Source organism: Lissotriton helveticus, chromosome 12 (genome assembly GCF_964261635.1).
Source record: "Lissotriton helveticus chromosome 12, aLisHel1.1, whole genome shotgun sequence".
In the NCBI taxonomy this organism is placed as follows: domain Eukaryota; kingdom Metazoa; phylum Chordata; class Amphibia; order Caudata; family Salamandridae; genus Lissotriton; species Lissotriton helveticus.
This window is the reverse complement of record NC_136073.1, coordinates 253,531,871-253,552,847: the sequence shown is the minus strand read 5'-3', so window position 1 is coordinate 253,552,847 and position 20,977 is coordinate 253,531,871. Positions and strand designations below refer to the sequence as shown.

Genomic DNA, 20,977 nt, shown 5'->3' with positions numbered 1-20,977 from the left:
TGGGACAGACTTGAGGCAAGGCGTCGGCATGATAAGTATGCCGAGTGCAAATGCTGGCGGAGGCCTGAGGCTGTGGAGGGTTTTGCCACTGTAGTATCTGGGCTCTGAAGCTTGAGATGTAAGGGGGGTGGCCCTGGGCCCAGACTCGGCGCGGACGAGCGCAGACGTGCTTGCCTTATTCGCGCCTTTGGCGCGCAATCATCGCGCCCGCTGCGCTCGTCCGCTGCGCCTCCGGTACATGCACATATTTATATTGAGGATTGAGGAGTGGGCGTGGCCTCGGGGTGGGCGTGTCCCAGTCAGGGCGTGGGGAATGGCGGTTCTGAAAGATCGGCGATTTCGCCCTTACCAGCGCTCGTTTTGCTGGCTGAAGGGATCCCTGTACACTGCAGTCGTGCAACAGGAAGAGTGAGTGAGTTTTTAAAAACAACAATTTTTAAGGTTAAAAACAGTGAGAAATGTAATCTTTCTAGCTGCTCCCGGCTGTGCCTCAGGAGGAATCGGTTATCTGCGCGTTTGTGAGTCAGCGCGCCTTTGTAGCGATTAGCAGTGGGCGTGGCCTCGGGTGGGCGTGTCACAGTCAGGGCGTGGGGAATGGCGGTTCTGAAAGATCGGCGATTTCGCCCTTATCAGCGCTCGTTTTCCTGGCTGAAGGGGTCCCTGTACACTGCAGTCGTGCAACAGGAAGAGTGAGTGAGTTTTTAAAAACAACTATTTTTAAGGTCAAAAACAGTGAGAAATGCAATCTTTCTAGCTGCTCCCGGCTGTGCCTCAGGAGGAATCGGTTATCTGCGCGTTTGTGAGTCAGCGCGCCTTTGTAGCGATTAGCAGTGGGCGTGGCCTCGGGGTGGGCGTGTCCCAGTCAGGGCGTGGGGAATGGCGGTTCTGAAAGATCGGCGATTTCGCCCTCACCAGCGCTCGTTTTGCTGGCTGAAGGGGTCCCTGTACACTGCAGTCGTGCAACAGGAAGAGTGAGTGAGTTTTTAAAAACAACAATTTTTAAGGTTAAAAACAGTGAGAAATGCAATCTTTCTAGCTGCTCCCGGCTGTGCCTCAGGAGGAATCAGAGCAGGATTGATGAGGGCTCAAATCTTTCATGAATTGTACAGTGTTGCACGCTCTCCTCAGTAGCAAAGAATCACGCACGTTGCATCGGCTAAGGAGGGGAGGCTGAGCGCTGTTCCAAAATGTTTCCCTCGTGCATTACCGTAATGTATGTTGTAAATGGGGCGGGAGGTGAGCGGAGGAACAGCTTGAACGTTGGTGCTTCACCCGCAATACCACAATTTAACAAGAACAACCGTGTGCGAAAAAACGTTATATGATGCATGAAAAGGCACGTGAACTTAAGCAGTCCTCGTTTAAATTAAGAAGGCTCGCAGTGCCAATGCAGTCATCCAAATACATCATTGTAAATTCTCGTTGCCTTAAGCACTGATGCCTCTATTCAACTTCACAAAATTCATGGCGGCCCCATCCTCGAATGAAGGACTGACCGACCTGGCGCCGGATCAGCCTACGGGAAAGAGCCTGAAATCTGCGGCCTCCCGAACTCATCCATCTGCCATAATCAATTAAAACCCCACACCCCGGTCACCACGCGACCAGCAATGAAGGCGGCCCGCTGCTCTCCTGCTCGAGAAGAAGCACCATCAGGCTGGGCTGGCGGCAGTGGCTGGGCTGGAGCTCTGTCTCGGCCGGGAAAGGGGGGAGGAGGAGCCCCGCAGCAGCGGCAACCAGGGAGCGCACCGGCCAGGACAGGAGGGGGAGAGCCCAGGAGAAAGGAGAGGAGAGAGTTGAGAAGAGGGGAGAGGTGAGAAGAGGGGTGGGGGAGAGGAGGCGACGAGGAGCAGGTAAACACGTAGGAACTAAGCCCCGTCCTTTTCAGACTGGGGGGCGTGTTTTTATTTCTCCCCTCTTCTCCATTGGCTGGAATGTAAACAACTGGCGTGTTTTTGACTTGTTATTTACCATTCCAGCCAATGGAGAAGAGGGTAGAACAAACTTAAAAAACACGCCCCCCAATCCGAAAAGGACGGGGCTTACAGCGAGACAATGACAACACTGAGACCTCGTCTCCAATGGTTGGACGCCGTTCAGGAGTCCAGCCAATGGAGAAGAGGGGTGGGGTTAACCCTCGCTCCTCAGACTCATTAAATCTCGCCAGCGAGACTGCGCATGTGTGCAGCCTACGCTACCCGAGACCTAAAAACTAGTGGTGAAGAAGAGAGTGTCATAGATGTGAGTGTTGTAGAGTGGCAAAGAGTGTCGTATCTGGGTAGAATACTGTAAATGGTGGTCTAATCGAAGGGGCCTGAAGTTCACTGACTCTACGAGCCGAAGTCATTGCCACCCAGTAGACACATCTTCAGAGTGAAAAACCGAAGAGGGATGGCACAGAGACAGTACAAAGCATAGAACATCAGAAAGGCACAACCGTAAAAGGTTCAGGCAAACATCATTATGGATCAAATCTGTTTAAGCGCCCCTACATAAATATATTCGATAGTGTGTGTCCTGGCTCCCATGATGACTTCTGTAACTTAAGAAGGTCTAAAGAAGGACTCGAGCTGGCACGCTCTATCTCCATGTGTGCAGTAGCAGCTTCTGGCACTTGGGTACAGGACCTGTACCATTTTGCTGCAAGAGCAGGTTACCCCTGCTCAGGAAAGACAGAGAAGAAGCTAACTACTGAGTGGCAACATATTTAGGTATCGGGGCCTCCTCGCCCAGGCTTGGGAATAAGAATCAGCTGTGGCCAATCTTACCACATCTTCCACAACACATTTGACTGAGTGAAATTGGCAGGAATGCGTACAGCCAGCCTATTGAACCTTAAGGCGTCCACCAATGAATCATTTAGAAGGAAGTGTATGGCACAACAATGAGGACGCATACAGCTCTGGGCCACAGTGAAGAGATCTACATATGGGCGCCACAATCTGGAGGAGATCATGCCAGTCACTTCAGGGTGTGGCGCTCACTTTGAATTGCACCCAACAAGAGTTCAAGGCACAACCCAACGATTGGAGGGACACATCCATCAGTGCAGATTGGGATAGTCAGACTCTATCTGTAGCCAAACGAAGAGGCTTTCTTGGGATGAGCGCCACCGTTTTCTCCTCAAGCACCACGGAGGAGCTCTCATCCACCATTTGGAGTGTGGCACCAACAGGATGCATGAGGCCTTCAAACCCAGCAAGCATTAGATATACAGTACAGTGATACAAGTGAACCAGAAACTTCAAAACCATCTGCCGAATATCAGTAATCCTCTGAGATGGAGGAAAAGCATCCATGCGGGTCATGTCCAGCACCGCTTTTTGGAAGGTTAGCCCCAGTGTGGGAGTAAGATGAGATTTCTGGATGTTGACCGTAAAGCTCAAATCAAGAAGGAAGGTCATAGTGCGTTGCAGGTGGTGGTCTTTGACCAGAACCAGAGACTCAGCCTTCACTAGCCAGTGGTTCAAGCCTCATAGTCTGTAGACTGTTCACGTCAGCACCGAAGCCGCCATAACTTCCAGCACTTCTGTGAAAATGCATGGTGCTGTTGTGAGTTAGAATGGTAGTACTATGAACTGATAATGCTGGGATCCTTTAATAAAACCCAGATAATGTCTGGGAGCAAGTAGGGCTAGACAAAGAAAATAGGTAGCAATCTAGGACATCTAGGGATGCTGCCCAATCTCTCACATTAAGGGCCAGTAGGAATATGCCCAGGGACAACATCTTGAATGTATCCTACTAAATTAAAAGGTTCTAGGTGTAGAGTTCCACTGTAGGCCTTAGCCCTCTGTCCTCCTTGGGATCACAGAAGTAGCTGGAGTAAAATCTCATGTCCTTTTCTTCCAGAGGCAGCACTGAAATGCCCCCCTTGTTTGGTACGGAAAGAACTTACACTTCCAAGATCGAGGCATGAACTGGAATGCACGATCTGGTGAAAGGAGGGTGGTTCGGGGAAGGGACAAGAAGGGTAGAGCATGGCCATCGCAGATAAGCTGGATGACACAGTGATCTGTTGTGATAGTCTCCCAGTTGGTGAGAAAATGGGAGACCCTACTCCCATCAGAACATGGTGGCTTAAGGTGAAGAGAGTCAGGGAGGTTTTTGAGGCAGCAGAGCCACAGATCCACCCCAGCCCACTAGCACTGCAAGGGCAGCTGAGCCCTGGAATAGCCTCTACATTTTCTGTACTGCTAATGAAACCGCTTCACTGGGGAAGCTACGTCAAGTGAGGGAGCCATAGAGCTGTTTTTCTTGAGGTATTCCAGAAAGGAGTCCGCCTTCTCGCAAAATAGCAGCTCGGTATAGAGAGGCATGTCCTTAAGTGTAGCCTGGACATGGCTAGAAAAGCTCCTGAAGTGCATCCAAGAGAGCTGGGATAGGGTGATAGCTGTGCCTATGGACTGAGCCACAGTCTCCAAACCATGTTGTCCAAATCTGTGAAGAGCTTTTTCATGTGATATGGAAGACTGCGATTCATCAGCTTTACCTGGTCCTACTAGGTGTGGACACAATGGCCTAGAAAGCAAGTGGTGTTCGTCATGTAGAAGGAACAATTGCTAGAAGCAAAGGCTTTGTAGAGTCCAAACTTGTACACTTTCCACCTAGAGAGGCTGTGGGAAAGGTTTTCAGGTTCAACTTCAAGGAGGAGGCTTGGATCACCAAACTTACTGACGAAGGATGCAATGAAAAGAACTTCTGGTCACACAAGGAGGTCTGTGCCGTCTGGCTGTCTGTTGGCCGCTGACAGCAAAAAGGGGTTTTCAAGGGATGTAAGAGCTTAACAGAAGGGGGTTTGCAAGATTTCTGTCAAACCATTAGATTTGGTCTCCATAGAAAGTAATGTTAAGTGCAATGCCTCTGCTGCTTTTCTTACCACCGGATTGAGTAAAGAGACTTTGAAAGAGATCCAGAAGTGAAAGTGATATACCTTTCTAAAGGACACTTGCACTTTGTAAATCAAGATGTAAACGAGCATTAGTGTTGTGAGTACGAAAGCAGCTATCAGGCTCTAATTCATCATCTTCTGAAAGAGCATAATGCATATCAGGCACAACATAGGCACCAGTCAGAGCCAACAGTACTTCCAACCAGGCACATTTCTGGACTCTAGAAAGATGCTCCGCCAAGGGATCGTCAATAAAACATGCCTTAATCGTTTCCTTTGCCACCCTGTGAGTTAGCTTTGACGGCAGTGCTAAGGACGGCTCCAAGGGCGGGTTCTGAATCGGCATCAGAGGTTACACCCACTATTATGGGGATGACTCCTTGTAAGACACGGACTTCTTAGGTGCCGGAGACTATGGAGACATGAAGTCAAGGGTCTGAACCACTGGACTCATCAAACCCCCAGGAGTGAGCGCACCCTTGGGAAGTGGACATATGGTACTGGAACTGTCCTTAACAAATCCAGCATTCCCTGCCAGAAGACTCTACTTGCGCTGGGTCAGCAGATAGGAGTCAGGAATTCTGGCTTCATCTTTTTCAGTGTCGGGATTTTCTCAGACAACGAGAAATAGTCCAGCGGCAGGGAAGGCTGTTGATACTCCAAACAGTCCAAGCAGCATAACCGTTTCCTTGAGAGTATTTCTCCTTCCCATAGTGTTCTTTTGTGGGAAGATCATTTGATAGGTCATTCCCTTCCTTTGCTAGAAATAGCTTGGCCTCCCTCTATTTAATGGCATTCAGATGCATCAATCGAAGCCACAGGCTGTGGAGTCATGGTCAGGCACCACATGCAGATCTCAAGTGTGTAGGAAAGAGGGTTTCTGTTGCCCTATATTGCATGCGTGGGCACATTTACATGAGCAAATATACTACTACAATATTGACCTCCTAAACCCTGGGAGAACTGCCTGCCTTCTATAAAGATCAAGAAACTCCTGTGGACAGCGGACCTGTCCAAGAAGAAACCAACTTTAAAACCGAAGAGCTCTGCCCTGAGGAACCGCAAAACCGCCTGCAGACCCACCACTGCACCCGACGGCCATGTCCCGAGTCCAAGTGACCCACCGGTCCTGCGAAGGTTCACAGTGATTCTATGTCAGAATCTACTATGTGCTGATCCCTGCCGGACTCTACCTTGATGCCTGCAGCTTCAATACGAAGAATCCCCCTGACTGCGACCTGCCCGGTAAGCTGCTCCCAGTGCCAAAGGACACCCCAACACCCGAAGCCCCTGGGCCTTGGGAAGCTTGACCAACGGTGTCCCTACGTCCCCTAGCATCTGAATTTACCTGCACAGTTGTGGGTTTTTTCATTCAGCCTCCTGGCCAGAGCCTGCAGCCTTTCACCAAAACCGATCTCCCCATTGATTTGCATTGGGTTCCCAACGCTGTGTTAACACTCTGCACCAAGAGGAACCTGTGCTTCTGAGGGTGTAAGTTTGGTGCAGCCTTGTGGCCCCTCCTGTGTTTACCCTAACTCTCAGAGATTGACCCTGACACTGCTTTACTTACCTGTGAGCAGCACACCTTCAATCTCCCCAGTCTCCATTGGATTAACAGCCTGAATGTAACCTCTGCATCCGGCAGCCCCTGTGCCGCTGGTGGTGCACTCTTGGTACTAGTTTGAACATTGCTTGGTGTTGACCTGAAACCCTAAAGACTGGATTTGTAAGTTGTGTACTTACCTTCAAAACCGCATTCTTATTTTCTTCCCTTAGGTTACCCCTGCTGAACTGAAAAATTGCCGTACGTTTCCACTTTTTAAAGTGAAAAGTATTTTTTATTTAAAAACCTACTTACCCGTTAACGTGCACCTTGGGCTTAAAATAAATGTTAAAAGAAGCACATTTTTACAACATTGGTGTGGATCTCCTTTTTGAGCCTTGTGTCAGTTATTTCTCACTGTGTGTATAACAAATGTCTCATACTCTGTGTTAGAGCTAAGGCTGCTCGCCCACACTACCACAAACAGAGCACTTTGGGTTTATATTGAGCCCCGTACACTTCTGAGGGAATCACTTGACTCTTTACAAGATATAACAACTTAGTAGTATATCACATAAAGTGTCAGCTTCTTACAATGTGTGTTCATTAAGGACATTTTCTTGCGGATCTACAAAAGTGTTTAAACAATGAAATCTTAGGAGGAGACATTTGACAGTATTCTGGGTGTTTACTGATATACTACAATGCAAAAAAAAAAAATGTTGGACGGAATGGAGAACAAATCAAATATTCACCCCCCAGTCACATATTTGGGTAAAATCCATAGTTTTTTTGCTGACCACGCCACCCCTGTTTGGACCCAGCCATATGCAAATCAGTCTTGATCCTGCTCCCTCCATGGGAATAGTCCCACCCTAACTGCCAGGTCAGGTCCTCCTTGGACTGGAAAATAAGCATCCTGGGACTGGTTTCGGGGTATCAACCTGCATCAGCCAGGCTAGCTTGAATACAGTGGCATAGTAAGCATGGGCATACCCTCCTCACTTCGGGCAACAAATAAAAAATAAACACAAATTATGGATGGAATGCAGAACAAATCTAACATTCACCCCCAGTCACAGACCTGAGTTAAATACATCGTTTTTTTATTCACCACGCCATCCCAGTTTGGACCTGGCCTAGCAGTCCTGGCTGGACTAGGAAGCAGAGTCAAGACTGATTTGCATTGGATGGGTCAAAAACTGGGGTGGCATGGCGGGGAAAAAACAATAGATTTAACCCAGATCTCTTGACTAGGGGTGAGTGTTTAAAAAGTTTCAGCACGCCATCCATCATTTTGTTTTGTTTGCTGATATACTACTCTGGCATTATAATCGGCAAGTAGAGTAGTGGCGACCGAGGAGCACTATTGCTGGGGAAAAGGTTTCAGATCCAAACTGGCACCTGGAGGGTACTCAGAAGGTGAAGAATCTGCGGTTTCCTAATGACATTTTGTTTCCAATCTCTACAAGATTGCAAGGCCAGCCAATATAACACCCCTTTTTGGTTGATAGTGATCACACAGTCATTCAGAAACTTAGATATGTTTTATACACTTACCTCATGAACCACTGAGCCTAGTGCAAAATGAAGTCTCTGGCAGACCTCTCCAAGGTTAGAGAGACTGCTGGCTCGGAGGGTACTGTCTGGGTCCCGGGCTCCCCTTAAGAAGGCATGGATCAAAGGGTCTCGATAGTGAGAGACCATATCACCTGTGGATGACAAGAAGTGATGCGACAGTCAGAAAAGAGAAGTGGTTTATCAGAGAGAAAGCAAGAAACATGACACACAACATCTTTGTGATGCTTTTAAATGGAAACCAAAACATCTACAACCACATCAGCAAAGCATGAAACAGACTTCAATAGACACTATACTTTCTGTACGAGATTTAGCGCAGCACCCTAGCGCTATACAGTTCTTAAACAATTTCGCACAGCACCCTAGCGCTATACAGTTCTTAAAAAATCTGCACTTTTTACATTACAACACCTTTCCATTCCTTGCCCAGGCTCAATACCTTTTGCAAACATGAATGCATGTAGCCACAATTATACAAAAGGCCATAATACATTCTTGAACATATTTTTTAATTATTCTTCTTTCCCTTGAGGGCACCTTTAAAAAAATATATATAGAAATCTATCTCCCAGGGAGTGTACGCTTGGATATTCTTTGATTCGTTTTTTTTTCTTAGATTCTCGGGGGTTACTTGGAGAGCCCCATGCTGGTTTGGGGCAGCCACAATAAAGTATTATTTGCAATGTAGCACCATCTTCAACTGCCTTACAGTTTGTATAGTATTGTAGATGATAGGTGGTCATATTACTTAAGTTAATGACTCTTATAGGGAGGAAGAGAGACTGAGTTATTCCATCAGAGTTTACACTTTCGACTGAGACCCTCATTACGATTGGCCCGAAAATAGGCCAGCATTTCCCTTCTCCTGGAGTTACCAATAGCTTCAAGGGCGGAGTAGAATAAATTATTTACCTTTGGTAATACCTTTTCTGGCAGAGACTATCTAACTGCAGATTCCACACCTTGTGAATTTCTACAGATTGGATCCGGAAACTTTAGTACCAATACCCTTAAGCCTCGGTAGGCGGCATAATGCAGCTCTGTGTCGGATCCGTTCCACCAAAGATGTGACATTGGGCACTTATAAGTATGTGCCACCTCCGGGCTGATATCAGTTTCTTTATGATCTCCGACGATGGACAAAGAGCCAGAGAAATCAGATTATCGTAGTGTACATACTTTATAGACTGGAACCTTAATAATGGACTATCTGAGTCCACTCCACATAATGGGGATGAGGGTGGATCGATGAGGATTCTGCAGTTAGAGTCTCTACCAGAAAAGGCGTTACCTAAGGTAAGTAAATCATTCTTCTGCTAGAGACTCCTAACTGCAGATTCCTCACCTTGTGAATTGATAGCAGCAAAGCAGTACCTTCCAAAGTGGTGAGTCTTTGGAAAGGATCGAACTACAAATCCTGCAGGACAGATCGGACATAGTGCGCAGCCGGCAGAATATGGCGGTCTATGCAGTATTGCTTGGTGAACGTGTGGAGTGACGCCAATGTAGCCACCTGGCAATTGTCCGTGGTTGACACACCGTGCCCCAGCAAAGTAGTAATAGCCTTTGCTCTCCTGGAATGAGCACGCAAGCCTCATATCGGTTGCTTCTTCGTTAGCCCATAGCAAACCTTGATGCAACACACAATCGTGAGATTGTTCTCTTTTGCACCCTTTTGCCTTTGTTGCACTATAGAAACCAATGAAAAGCTGCTTATTCTGTCAGTAATCTCTGGTCTGATGTAAAAACCAAGGACCCTCTTGGGATCAAGTCGGTGAAGCTATTCCTCCTCCTTAGAAGGTTGAGGTGGAGCACAGAAAGTGGGCAAGGTAATGTATTGCCCTAAATGGGAGGGCGTGACTACCTCAATCAGAAATGATGCTTTTTGTCCAAAGAACATTTAGAATGGGAAGAATCAAGTGTATGGTTGTAGGACATACAAAGCTTGCAGTTCCCATTACTCACCTGGCACTGGTTATAGTGAAAAGGAACACTGTATTGATGTTCAAAATACGCTAAGGACAACTGAGCATAGGTTTGAATAGATTGCACATTAGATAAGTGAGATCCAAATTAAGATCCCACTGCAGCAACACAAAAGGTGTTGGTGGGAACATGTGGGCCAGCCACTTCAGAAAATGCATCACAACAGGTGACTTGAAGAGTGATGACTGATCCAGTAAATATAGGAAGGCTGAAAGGTAACATTCAACTGTTACCACAGCAAGGCCTTGCTGAAATAAAGATAGACACAATAAGAGAACATCTGATAACTGTGCATTCAGAGGTTGTATATGCTGGGAGGAGAACCAGACAAAAATCTCTCCTCAGTAAATGGATTTGGTAGATTGACGTCTGGCTGTCAGGAAGACACCAATAACTTTGGGAGGAAGGTCAAAAGCTATCAACTGTTGCAGCTTAATCTCCGTATGTGGAGGTGTGGGACAGCAGTACAGGAATGCAAAAATAAGCGTCCTGCAAATCCAATGCCAACATAGAGTCACCTGGATCCAGGGCAGATATAACTTGGGGCAGAGTGAGGACCTTGAACTTGTCCTTTTTGTGGAAGAAGTTCATTGGGCGAAGATCTAAAATAGGACGAAGTCCTCCATCCTTTGTTGGTACCAGAAAGTAGCGGGAGTAACAACCAGTCCAGATTTCTGATGGAGGCACCCTCTCTATGGCTCCCTTGTCCAAGAGAGCTTGGACTTCCTTCTGTAGTATTGGACAAGTCTGCTTCAGAAGTCATTGTGCTTTATTTGGAGGGGTGAATAGGAAGAGTAGGGAATAACCATCCTGGACGACTTGTGAGCATCCATCTATCCAATGAGATATTCTGCCACCAGTGGAGGTAATACCTTATCCTGCCTCTAAGTGGGTGACAATAAGCAGGCAACTGCAAACTAAATGGGTTTTGCAGTTGTGGGGATACGAGAGAATTGGGTAGGGTGTTGCCAGAGAACCTGGACACTGTCAGCTTGATCCCCGATCACTACCTCGAACGGGTTGGGAGGCCTGTTGATGTGGAGGTAGGTTTTGGTGTTGCCTTTGTTGTATGCCTCTTGCAAATTCTTAAAAAGGACTATAATGTTGGGGAAACTGCCATACAGGTGCTAAAAGGCCGAGGGAGATTGCTGTAGATTATTCTCTTTAAAGCACGCCAGGGCTAAGTCCGCCTAGTCTCCGATGTTATGGGTGCCATCGAGTGGCAAATCCAAGAGAGATGCCTGGGAATCACTGAAGAAGCCCATGGATCTGACCCATGCATGGCAGCGAAGCACCATGTAGGTAACAACTGTCCTATGCAAGCAGTTGGTAGTGTCCAGGCCTGACCTTATGCTGTATTTCACAGTGTCCTGGCCATCTTGTATGATCTGCTGTATGATTAGATCAGAGGTCATCGGGAACCATGGGCAAGATGTCGGTCATCATGTCTCACAAAGTGTGCAAGTAACATCCTAGAAGGCAACTTGAGTTAGCGGATCCGAGGGGGAGGCTGGCAGAGAAGAACATTCTTTTCCCAAAGGCCTCCATGAGTTTGGATTCTTTGTCAAGAGGAATAGTTGGAAACAAATTAGTGTTCAACTTGCTAGTGGAAGCGTGTACCACAAGACGTTCTGGTGTGGGATACAGGAGGAGCAAAGATGGATCCCCTAGAGCTGATCTATGTCACCTGGCAATCTGCTCATTGACATGTTGGCAAGATCCTGGTATTGTCCAAGTGTCCAGTAAAGTGTCTCTGTGGGCTTCGTTAAAGTGGAGTAGCAGCTCTGAGAAGGTCTGTCCTGGTTGCAGGACCTCTGTGAGGACATTCCTTTTTACCTCTACTGAAGATAGCTAGAGGTTGAGGACACCTGCTGCCCTCCTGATCACTAAAACAAAGCGTGCTGATTACTCTAAGGAGGGACCAGGTGGAGAGACGAGGCCAGTGTCAGGTGATGCGTCCAGACCGTTGGCTTCTTTTAGGTCAAAAAGTAACTTCTCATCATATAATTGTGCCTCATCATCTCCATCATCATTGTGTGGTTCAGGGTAAAAAAAACAGGTAGAGTGCCTTCAGGATCTGATCAGGCTGAAATGGGCATGACTTTGGGTGAGGTTGCTGAGGATGCACTTCAAAGTCCACCATAACCATAGGTTTTTTTCTCTGGCGTCATTGGTGCAGGCATCGACTCATGAGGGGACCTGTACAGGTCTCAGAGAGTGGAGAGTCTGAGCAGGCATCAGCCCTGGAGTTGGAGCAGGCCCTCAAACGAGGGTGAGGGGCACAATCAGCTTTGGGGAAGGATCTGTCAGCAGTAATTAGGCTGGAGGCCTCTTCGGGGTATTGGGGCATGGAGGAGCACCACAAGTATCTAGAAGGGTACCAAAAATCCCCAACTTGGCCTCTTTGAAGGCTTGGGTCTGTTGAGGCATCGTAGACAGCCCTGGAAATTCTGGCTGAATTGGGACAAATTGAGGCATCTGTTCATTGTGGGAGATTGGGACATAAACCGTGAGCTACCCTGATGTTTGCATGACTTTTCTGGAGGAGAGTGGCTAGAGGAAGGTAAGTCGTGCTTTGACTTTGCATGCTTCTTTTTGGACTTTGAGGTACCTGATGGTATGAAGTGGGATGACCATCTTTCTTGGGAGCGGCCTCTGGAGCAGGAAAGCATCTGCGTCTTGGAGGTTGACCAAGATCAGGCCTTATATGCTTTCCTGATGTGCTAAGTGACATACAGTTTAGCTTCATAGTCTTAAAGAGCCTTCCAAGTTATCTGAACGCAGTTTTAGCACAATTTCGAGTCCTGAAAGGAGTTCAGGCGCCAGAGATAGACCTCTTGGAGGTCCCTCGGCAATGTTTAAATCTTATAGTTTTGGGGCTGATATATCTCCTGCACAATGGAAAAAAGGCACTGACCTTGGAGTGCACAGGTGGCAGTTATATGTGGCTCTGATATCACTTCCCGGGCAGGATGGGCCAGACGTGAAGCCACACAACGCCACCTAGAGCGTGTGAAGACATTTCTGAGAAAAACCTCCAGATTCAGTCTTGCACCTAGAGGTATTCACAAGGTGGGGAATCTGCAGTTAGAAGTATCCATCAGAATTTGTGTTGTTTTTTTTTAAAGTCACATTTGCTCCAGTCTCATAATTTAAAATGTATTTAGAGCAAGCCGAGACTCACAGAGACGGTGTCATGTCTCAACATTCTGACAATGAGTTTACGGATCTAGAGACTCTAGACTGTGGTTGCCTACAGCGGACAACTAATCACGTCTCTTAAGTAATAATTCAAGTTCTGGTGACTGTGAAGGAAATGGCTCTTTTCAAAGTATTGCCAAGAGATGTGTACAGACAATGCTGATGCAAGTTTAAGGTGTAAACACAGAGAAGTAACCAGAACTGTTCTTGGCTTTGATGTATTGGCCTCTTATACATAGTTTATTTCCGAAAGCAGGGAAGTAGGGGCATGGGTTGGTACTTAATGGCAGGATTACTAACACCAATGCTCCAAGGATAGGAAAGAGGCAGTGATCAACCTTCTTCTGCTCTGACCGTTTAATCATTATTTGAGACTTAGGAGATGAAAAGAAACATTACATTTGTTTGTCTTTTAACCAAAGGACTATTTACTTCCTAGTATGAACAAATATTGAGTGAACAATCATCCTTGAAAATCTCAGGACCATGTCTGCACTGGCAGGACTATGTTTTTTTATTTAAACACAGCTCAGTTAAGATGATTAATAGGATACAATGACTAATTTCCTTTTTATGAGCCATGTTGCTATTAAAGCAATGTATTACTCAATTGAGACAGTCCCTTGATATTTTTATAACCGATTTTGACTTTTAAAGTGTGTATGATTTCACATAGTGTATGCCGCAAAACAAAGCACCTGTGATAGTGTAGACAACTAGCATATCTCATACACAGGGAAAATGTATTTTGTGCCAGTGCTTTTTGGGTCTCGCTGGTAATGCATCCAAAGGATGCATGTATCCAGCTGGAGACGTATAGTTATCGGTCTGGGGGGAAGGAGGACAAGAGGGTGTACGAGCTTTTTTTCCTGGATTCGTGTGCGCGAACGCGCACGTTCCGTCCTGCGCCGCCGCGCCGTGCACTTCCCTCCCATACTCCCAGCCTAACGCGCATGCATGCACACAGACACACACACGCGCGCACACACGCACTTACACTTACACAGACACGCAGGCACTCAGACAGGCAACCCCTTCCCCCACAGTCACACACACACACGCATACACACAGACTCCAAGACACATACACACACGCACGCACGCTCACACACAGACACAGCCCGCCGCCCCAAGCGCGCGCGCACACACACACACACACATGTCCCCCGCCCTCGCAGCCCAGCAAGAAGGCGAAGCCCCACTCACCGGCAGCAGGACTCTTCCTCCCTTCTTCGGCACCGGGGCGCAGGGTAGGCTCCTGCCTGCTCCGGTGCTCAGAACAATTGCGGCTCTTCCGTGGGAGGCGGGGTAGGCTCCCGCCCTCCTACTTCCTGTTTCCGGTTGTCCCGCCCGGCCTGCCTGACTTCCTGGTCGCAGGCCGGCGGCGTTGCGTGGACTTGTTGTTGGCACAGTCACTAACAGCAGCAAAACATGCAAATAAAGTATGCATCCAGTTGAAACAATAAATGCGCTTTTCACCTCGTAGAACAGAACTTCTCTAACTGCCAGGCCCTCGCTCGCCAGTTTTAATACTGTCCGTTAGGAAGAACTTTAGAAACGCAAGTGCCTTAAAAATACTTGTTAAATATGTGAAATACGTTTCTTGCCACATTACAGTCTGAGGTACCCAGTGACCTGATGCTCTTTTCTGACGTCCCACCTAGTAGGCATTCTCAGCATGTTTACGTTATCCACTTTTCAGTTTGTGGCATGACAATCATTGAGCCTGGTGCTAGTGACAGCTGGTGGGTTTTAATAGTGGCCGTTTAATAGAAAGCTCGGCCCATTGATTTTGCGCCATTTTTGCAGCTGACTAAATAAACACCGCAAAAGCATATGGCGCCCCTTCCTGCGCGCGCGACGACTGGAGCAGTATCGCGATATTCCCCGTTAGAAAGCAGCAAGGCAGGTGCCGGATCTGTTGTGTATCTGTCGGCCCGGCTGCGAAGTTCTGCAGAACACGCAACTTGAAGGAGGTGCGCTTCGGAGAGTGATCATTTAAAGGCAGTGGTGTGTTAAGAGGCAGAAAGGGAGAAGAGATTGTGCGCTGCGGAACAAAGTGCCTCGGGGGCAATGCAGGGACGCAGAACATGAACAGGCAGGGCAATGGTTGAGCTAGGAGCTCAAAACAGCCCAGGAAAAGGTTCCGACGCAGGCACTACATTGCTCGGGGCGAATGACAGTACCGAAAGATTCAGAGCACAGCTAAACTGAGTTGGAGGACACCAGAATTATCACAGGATTGTTTTAGTAAAAGTTACAGGAGATTAATTGTATACTAAAACTCTACCAACATATTGGTCCATTTGTTTTCGGTAGGCTCTGAAAAAACCTTGTATATTCAAATAAGTGAGGTTTGGCACAGAGCGCTGGAGCATTACTTTCCCATAGGAGCAAAGCAAGCCATACCCTTAAGAAATGACTTCACCCCATCCAGAGCCCAAAGCACACACTATCACCAGCCACTCGTTTTCCTGTACCCAACAAAGCCAGGCCACTCCCGACAAGAACCCGGCCGCCCAGTGGCTTGCACTGCATTAAAAATGCAACGCTTTAGGAAGGGCACATTTTGGAGTCAATATAGCTGATGTCTGTTAAGATATTCAAGATTTCACTTCTGCAAACTCTCCCTCATTTGGCAGTAGTCAGCCTCTTTTTGGGTCTCGCTGGTAATGCATCCAAAGGATGCATGTGTCCAGCTGGAGACGTATAGTTATCGGTCTGGGGGGAAGGAGGACAAGAGGGTGTACGAGCTTTTTTTCCTGGATTCGTGTGCGCGAACGCGCACGTTCCGTCCTGCGCCGCCGCGCCGTGCACTTCCCTCCCATACTCCCAGCCTAACGCGCATGCATGCACAGAGACACACACACGCACTTACACTTACACAGACACGCAGGCACCCAGACAGGCAACCCCCCCCCCACAGTCACACACACACACGCATACACACAGACTCCAAGACACATACACACACGCACGCACGCTCACACACAGACACAGCCCGCCGCCGCACACGCGCGCGCACACACACATGTCCCCCGCCCTCGCAGTCCAGCAAGAAGGCGAAGCCCCACTCACCGGCAGCAGGACTCTTCCTCCCTTCTTCGGCACCGGGGCGCAGGGTAGGCTCCTGCCTGCTCCGGTGCTCCAAACAATCGCGGCTCTTCCGTGGGAGGCGGGGTAGGCTCCCGCCCTCCTACTTCCTGTTTCCGGTTGTCCCGCCCGGCCTGCCTGACTTCCTGGTCGCAGGCCGGCGGCGTTGCGTGGACTTGGTGGAGTCGAGCAATGTAATCTGTAACTCCATGTGGGGCCTTCACTTGGGGAATTCTCACCAATCTTCACTTTTTCTATTCCACTACATCCACTGATGCTACTTATAAAGCTTACTCTCTGTGCTTTACCAAGAAGCTTGTTCCTTTATTTTTCAAATGTTTCCTTTTTTAGATGCTTCCGTTGCGCTTCTGGGATGCCATCTAAGTCATGTAAATACAAAACATATTGCAATACAAATGCTATAGGTATCACATTTGCGAAAGTTATAACTATTGGCATTGTAAATGACAAAGCTATTAATTTAGCTATTTAAAAAAAAAAAAACATAAATAAAAACTTTGCCATTTACAATACCAATAGCTCAAACTTTCCTAATGCGAGACCCATTGCATTGCAAATGCTTGTTTATATATGAAAGTCTGACCTGTGTGCCTTTCCAATATTCTGGAAACTCAAGTATAATGGAAGTTAAGACAGCAACTAACCAACATAGGCAAACGTGTGTTAGTGTGTTGTAGGCACGGGTGCTTTGAGGACAAGATTCTTTTTCATTGCTTACTCTTCATGGAAATGGATAGAAAACAAAATGAGGAAAAAGACTGGGGGCAAATTGTCCAGGTTCTTGTGGTAAGGGACAATGCTCAATAAAAGGACTCTTAACCAATCAAAGAACACGACCTTCATGTAAATCTGGACAGGAACATCAAGTAATGGAAAACCTCAGACTTTTAATGCACAGCAGAAGCAGGAGGTCAGAGGGGCAGGAAGAAAACCTGTCTGGCGAACACCCCAGGAGGAACAGTAGGTCCATATTAATAATGCGGGCAAAATCATTTCCAACATTCGTTCATTTAGTGAGAGACTGCAGCCTGAGAGAAGCAACACTAATTTATTTATTTATTTGGAGTTTGTAGAGCGCACAGCTACCTCCTGCAGAGGTGTCCCGGCGCTAATTGCGGAGAACAGGAGGAGGAAGCAGAGTGCCAAGAGTTACAGGTGCTAGGGGAGACTAAAGATCCAGGTGTTTAGAAGTTTCCGGAAGGCAGTTTCCGAATTGGCCTTCCTTATGAACTCGGGTAAAGAGTTCCAAAGATGGGTAGTTCTTACCGTAAAAGACCGACCACCTAATCTGGCTTTTTTGAAACGGGGAGTAACAAGATGTACTTGGTGATTAGATCTCAGAATCCTCATCTGATGGTATTTGCGGAGTCTTTTTCTCAGGTATAGAGGGCCTGTATCTTTAATTGCCCTGTAGGCGAGAGTTAGCACTTTGAATTCTCCCCTCCTTTTTACTGGCAGCCAGTGTAGGCTCCGTAGGTGGGGGGATATATGGTGTCGTATTGGGACATTTCTAATGAGCCTGGCAGATGCATTTTGTATAGCCTGTAGCTTTCTGATCAGATAGTCAGGCAGACTCAGGTACAGACTGTTGGCATAATTTAACGGAGACGTGATGAGGGCATGAACTACTGTCTTTCTGCAGTCAATGGGTAAGAGATGGAAAAATCTCCGTTGGGACTTCGTTTTCTAGAAGCATTGAGAGGAGACGTGGCCAATCTGAGACTTGCAAGAGAGGGTGGAGTCAAACCTGAACCTCAGGTTCCTGGCCGAGGGCACAGGGTGAGGTGGGGGATTGAGCTCAGGTGGCCACCATAAGTCCGAGTGGGGAGGAGATGGCTGATTGGACAATAGAACCTCTGTTTTGTCGGTATTTAACCTTAAACAATTCTCAGTCATCCATGTTGAAATATCGACCAGACAATGTCTAAAGTTAGAGAATGCTGCCTCAGATATATCCCTGAAAGAGAACACTAGCTGTGTATCATCAGCAGACGAAAAGACACTCACCCCATGTTGTTCAATAAGAGGGGCTAGCGGGGAGAGGTAAACATTAAAAAGGGTCGGGCTCAAGGCCGAGCCTTGGGGGAATCCACAGACTATAGGGCGCGAAGATGAGATGTGAGGATGCCGCAATATTTTCTGGGACCGGTCTTCCAGAAAGGAGCCAAACCATGATAGAGTGGTCCCTGTCACTCTCAGTTGTCTTAATCTGTCAAGCAGGATCATGTGGGACACCGTATCAAACGCTGCCAACAGATCTAACAGCACAATCATAGCACAATGGCTATAGTCCAAGGTCTCCCGGACATTCTCAGATATTTCCAACAGCACTGTCTCGGTGCTGTGACCTGACCTAAAGCCAGACTAGGAGTCATGGAGAAGTTTGTTGGATTCCAGGTATTCGGATAGCTGTTTTTGTACTTCCTGTTCCAGAACTTTGGCCGGTGCTGGCAGGAGGGAGATGGGCCTGAAGTTTTTCAATTCAGCCGGATCTGCATCTTCTTTCTTAAGTATTGGTTGGACCAGTGCACTTTTCCAGATTGAAGGGTATGTACCAGTAGTCAAAGAAGCATTCCAAAGTAGATTAAGGTGGGGTTTAATAGTGAGGCCAGAAGTTTAAAAAAGCCTAGCTGGACAGGGGTCGAGTGGAGATCCGGATTTCGTTTTTTCCAACTGGCTAAGAGAAGCCTCCAGGCTAAAAGCACTGAATTCGGACCAGGTATAAGGAAGGGGAGAAGAGGGGGAGGTGAGGTGGTTAGTTCCCTTGTGGGAAATGAGGAGTAGATGGTTTGTATTTTGTCTTGAAAGAAGACTAAGAGACCTTCACAGAGGGTGGCAGAGGGTACTATTTTGCTATTCATTGAATCAGGTTTAATACTAAAGACTGGGCAAGGACTGCCTGCCCATCCCCAGCTCCTGTGATCTGCTCCTCTAGGGAGACAAGAGCCCAGAAACCCTTATTGGGCAGAGACTGGACCCCAGCCCAGAGCGGAGAGGGGCAGTACCCAGGCAATTGATTGCTATGCAGCTGATTCACACATGAATGGAAAATGCACTTTAGCACGACTCGATCCTCCCAAAAGGTTTGGTGTCAACTTTGAATATGAGTGGATATATGGTCTCAGTCCAATTGACACAGATCAGATACAAGCTGCCATTTGACCTATCCAGTGTTCACATTTTACTGGAAGGAGCTCTGCAGACGCTGTGGATGTGTCCTGTGAAGGGGCATTATACCACAGGACTGAGGAACACTGTGTTGCCAGACCCTGAACTAGAGAGGAGGGAGCCCACCTTTTGATGAGTGACCATGCCTCATTTAAGATCGAGAACCAGACCAGCAATGCAGAAGCAGAGTATGATCATGAGGAGCTCGGAAAGTCTGAGCCTGCCAAAACTGGAGCTGCATTAACTGCCCAGCCTCAGAAGCTTGTGAGCCACTAAGACCCTGGAGCGAGCCGACGCACGTACCGCTGTTACCATGACCCCTCTGAGAAATTCCTGATGCGATTTACGCCAAAAGACTTCCAGCAGTTATTAAGCACAAACACTGTTTGACAATTATTTTATCGTGAGAGATATAGGCAGTGCTTAATTTGAGCCGGAGGTTGCTGGTGGGGGCCACTGTAACTAATTTTTGGGGACTGACACTTATTTTTGCTGATCAGGCATTTCCAGAGAGTAAGGGAGAGAAAACCACAAAAAGGGAACAGAAGAAGGAAGAGAAATACAGAAAATGTCACCAAGGGAGAAAGAAGGACCCTGCAGATGTGAGATAAAGGGACATGGAGTGTCTGGCAGAGCATTAAAGAGGCCTGAGATGCATTCCAGGCAATGTAGCCTTGGTATTCAGTGCGCTGACATTTAAAAGGGCAGGCTGGGTTTTTAAGCCCGCCCACCTACCTGCTACCAAGCCGCCCCAGGACACACCCATGGACCCTTCACCTGCCACTCCTGCAAGTTCGACTGCATCAGAACCCAAACCAAATCCACAAACTCCAAACAGAGCTCCGACTCTAACCAACTAAAGTGCATCCTGCTCAACACCCGCTCGGTCCACAGACACGCCATTGAACTCTGGAACCTACTCGACACTACATCACCGGATATCGCCTTCCTTACAGAAACCTGGATGAACGCATCATCAGCTCCCGACATCGCCATAGCCATCCCGGACAGCTACAAAATCATCCGAAAGGACCGCACCAACCAAACTGGAGGAGGCATCGCCATCGTCCATAAGAACACCATCCGCATCACGACCAGTTCAGACGGCAACCTCACAACCGCCGAACACCTTCACTTCCAGATCCTCACCGACCCCAAAACCACACTCAGGGGCACCCTTATCTACAGACCTCCAGGACCCCGCACACAATTCAGCGAAGACATCTCTGACTTCATCAGCCCACATGCCCTCCCTTCCGAGAACTACATTCTACTGGGAGACCTCAACTTCCACCTGGAAAAGAAAAACGACAGCAACACCACCACCCTTCTGGACAACATGGCCAATCTCGGACTCAAACAACTTGTTGACACCCCCACTCATTTAGCCGGACACACGCTCGACCCTATCTTCACCTCCAGCAAGCACATCTCCTTCGATCACACCACAGCGCTCCATTGGACGGACCACAGCTGCGTGCATTTCAACTACA

The 20,977-nt window shown here is 47.7% G+C and overlaps 1 protein-coding gene across 2 annotated transcripts in view; it reads right to left on the bottom strand.

Annotated features, from left to right (window-relative positions):
• TANGO6 (transport and golgi organization 6 homolog) overlaps positions 1-20,977 on the bottom strand; it is a 591,842-nt gene that overhangs the window by 96,957 nt on the left and 473,908 nt on the right. For both annotated transcript variants that reach the window (XM_078668284.1, XM_078668285.1), the window contains one exon: positions 7,995-8,146. In XM_078668284.1, coding sequence (XP_078524410.1) covers positions 7,995-8,146 — 152 coding nt within the window. The remainder of the gene's footprint in view (positions 1-7,994; positions 8,147-20,977) is intronic.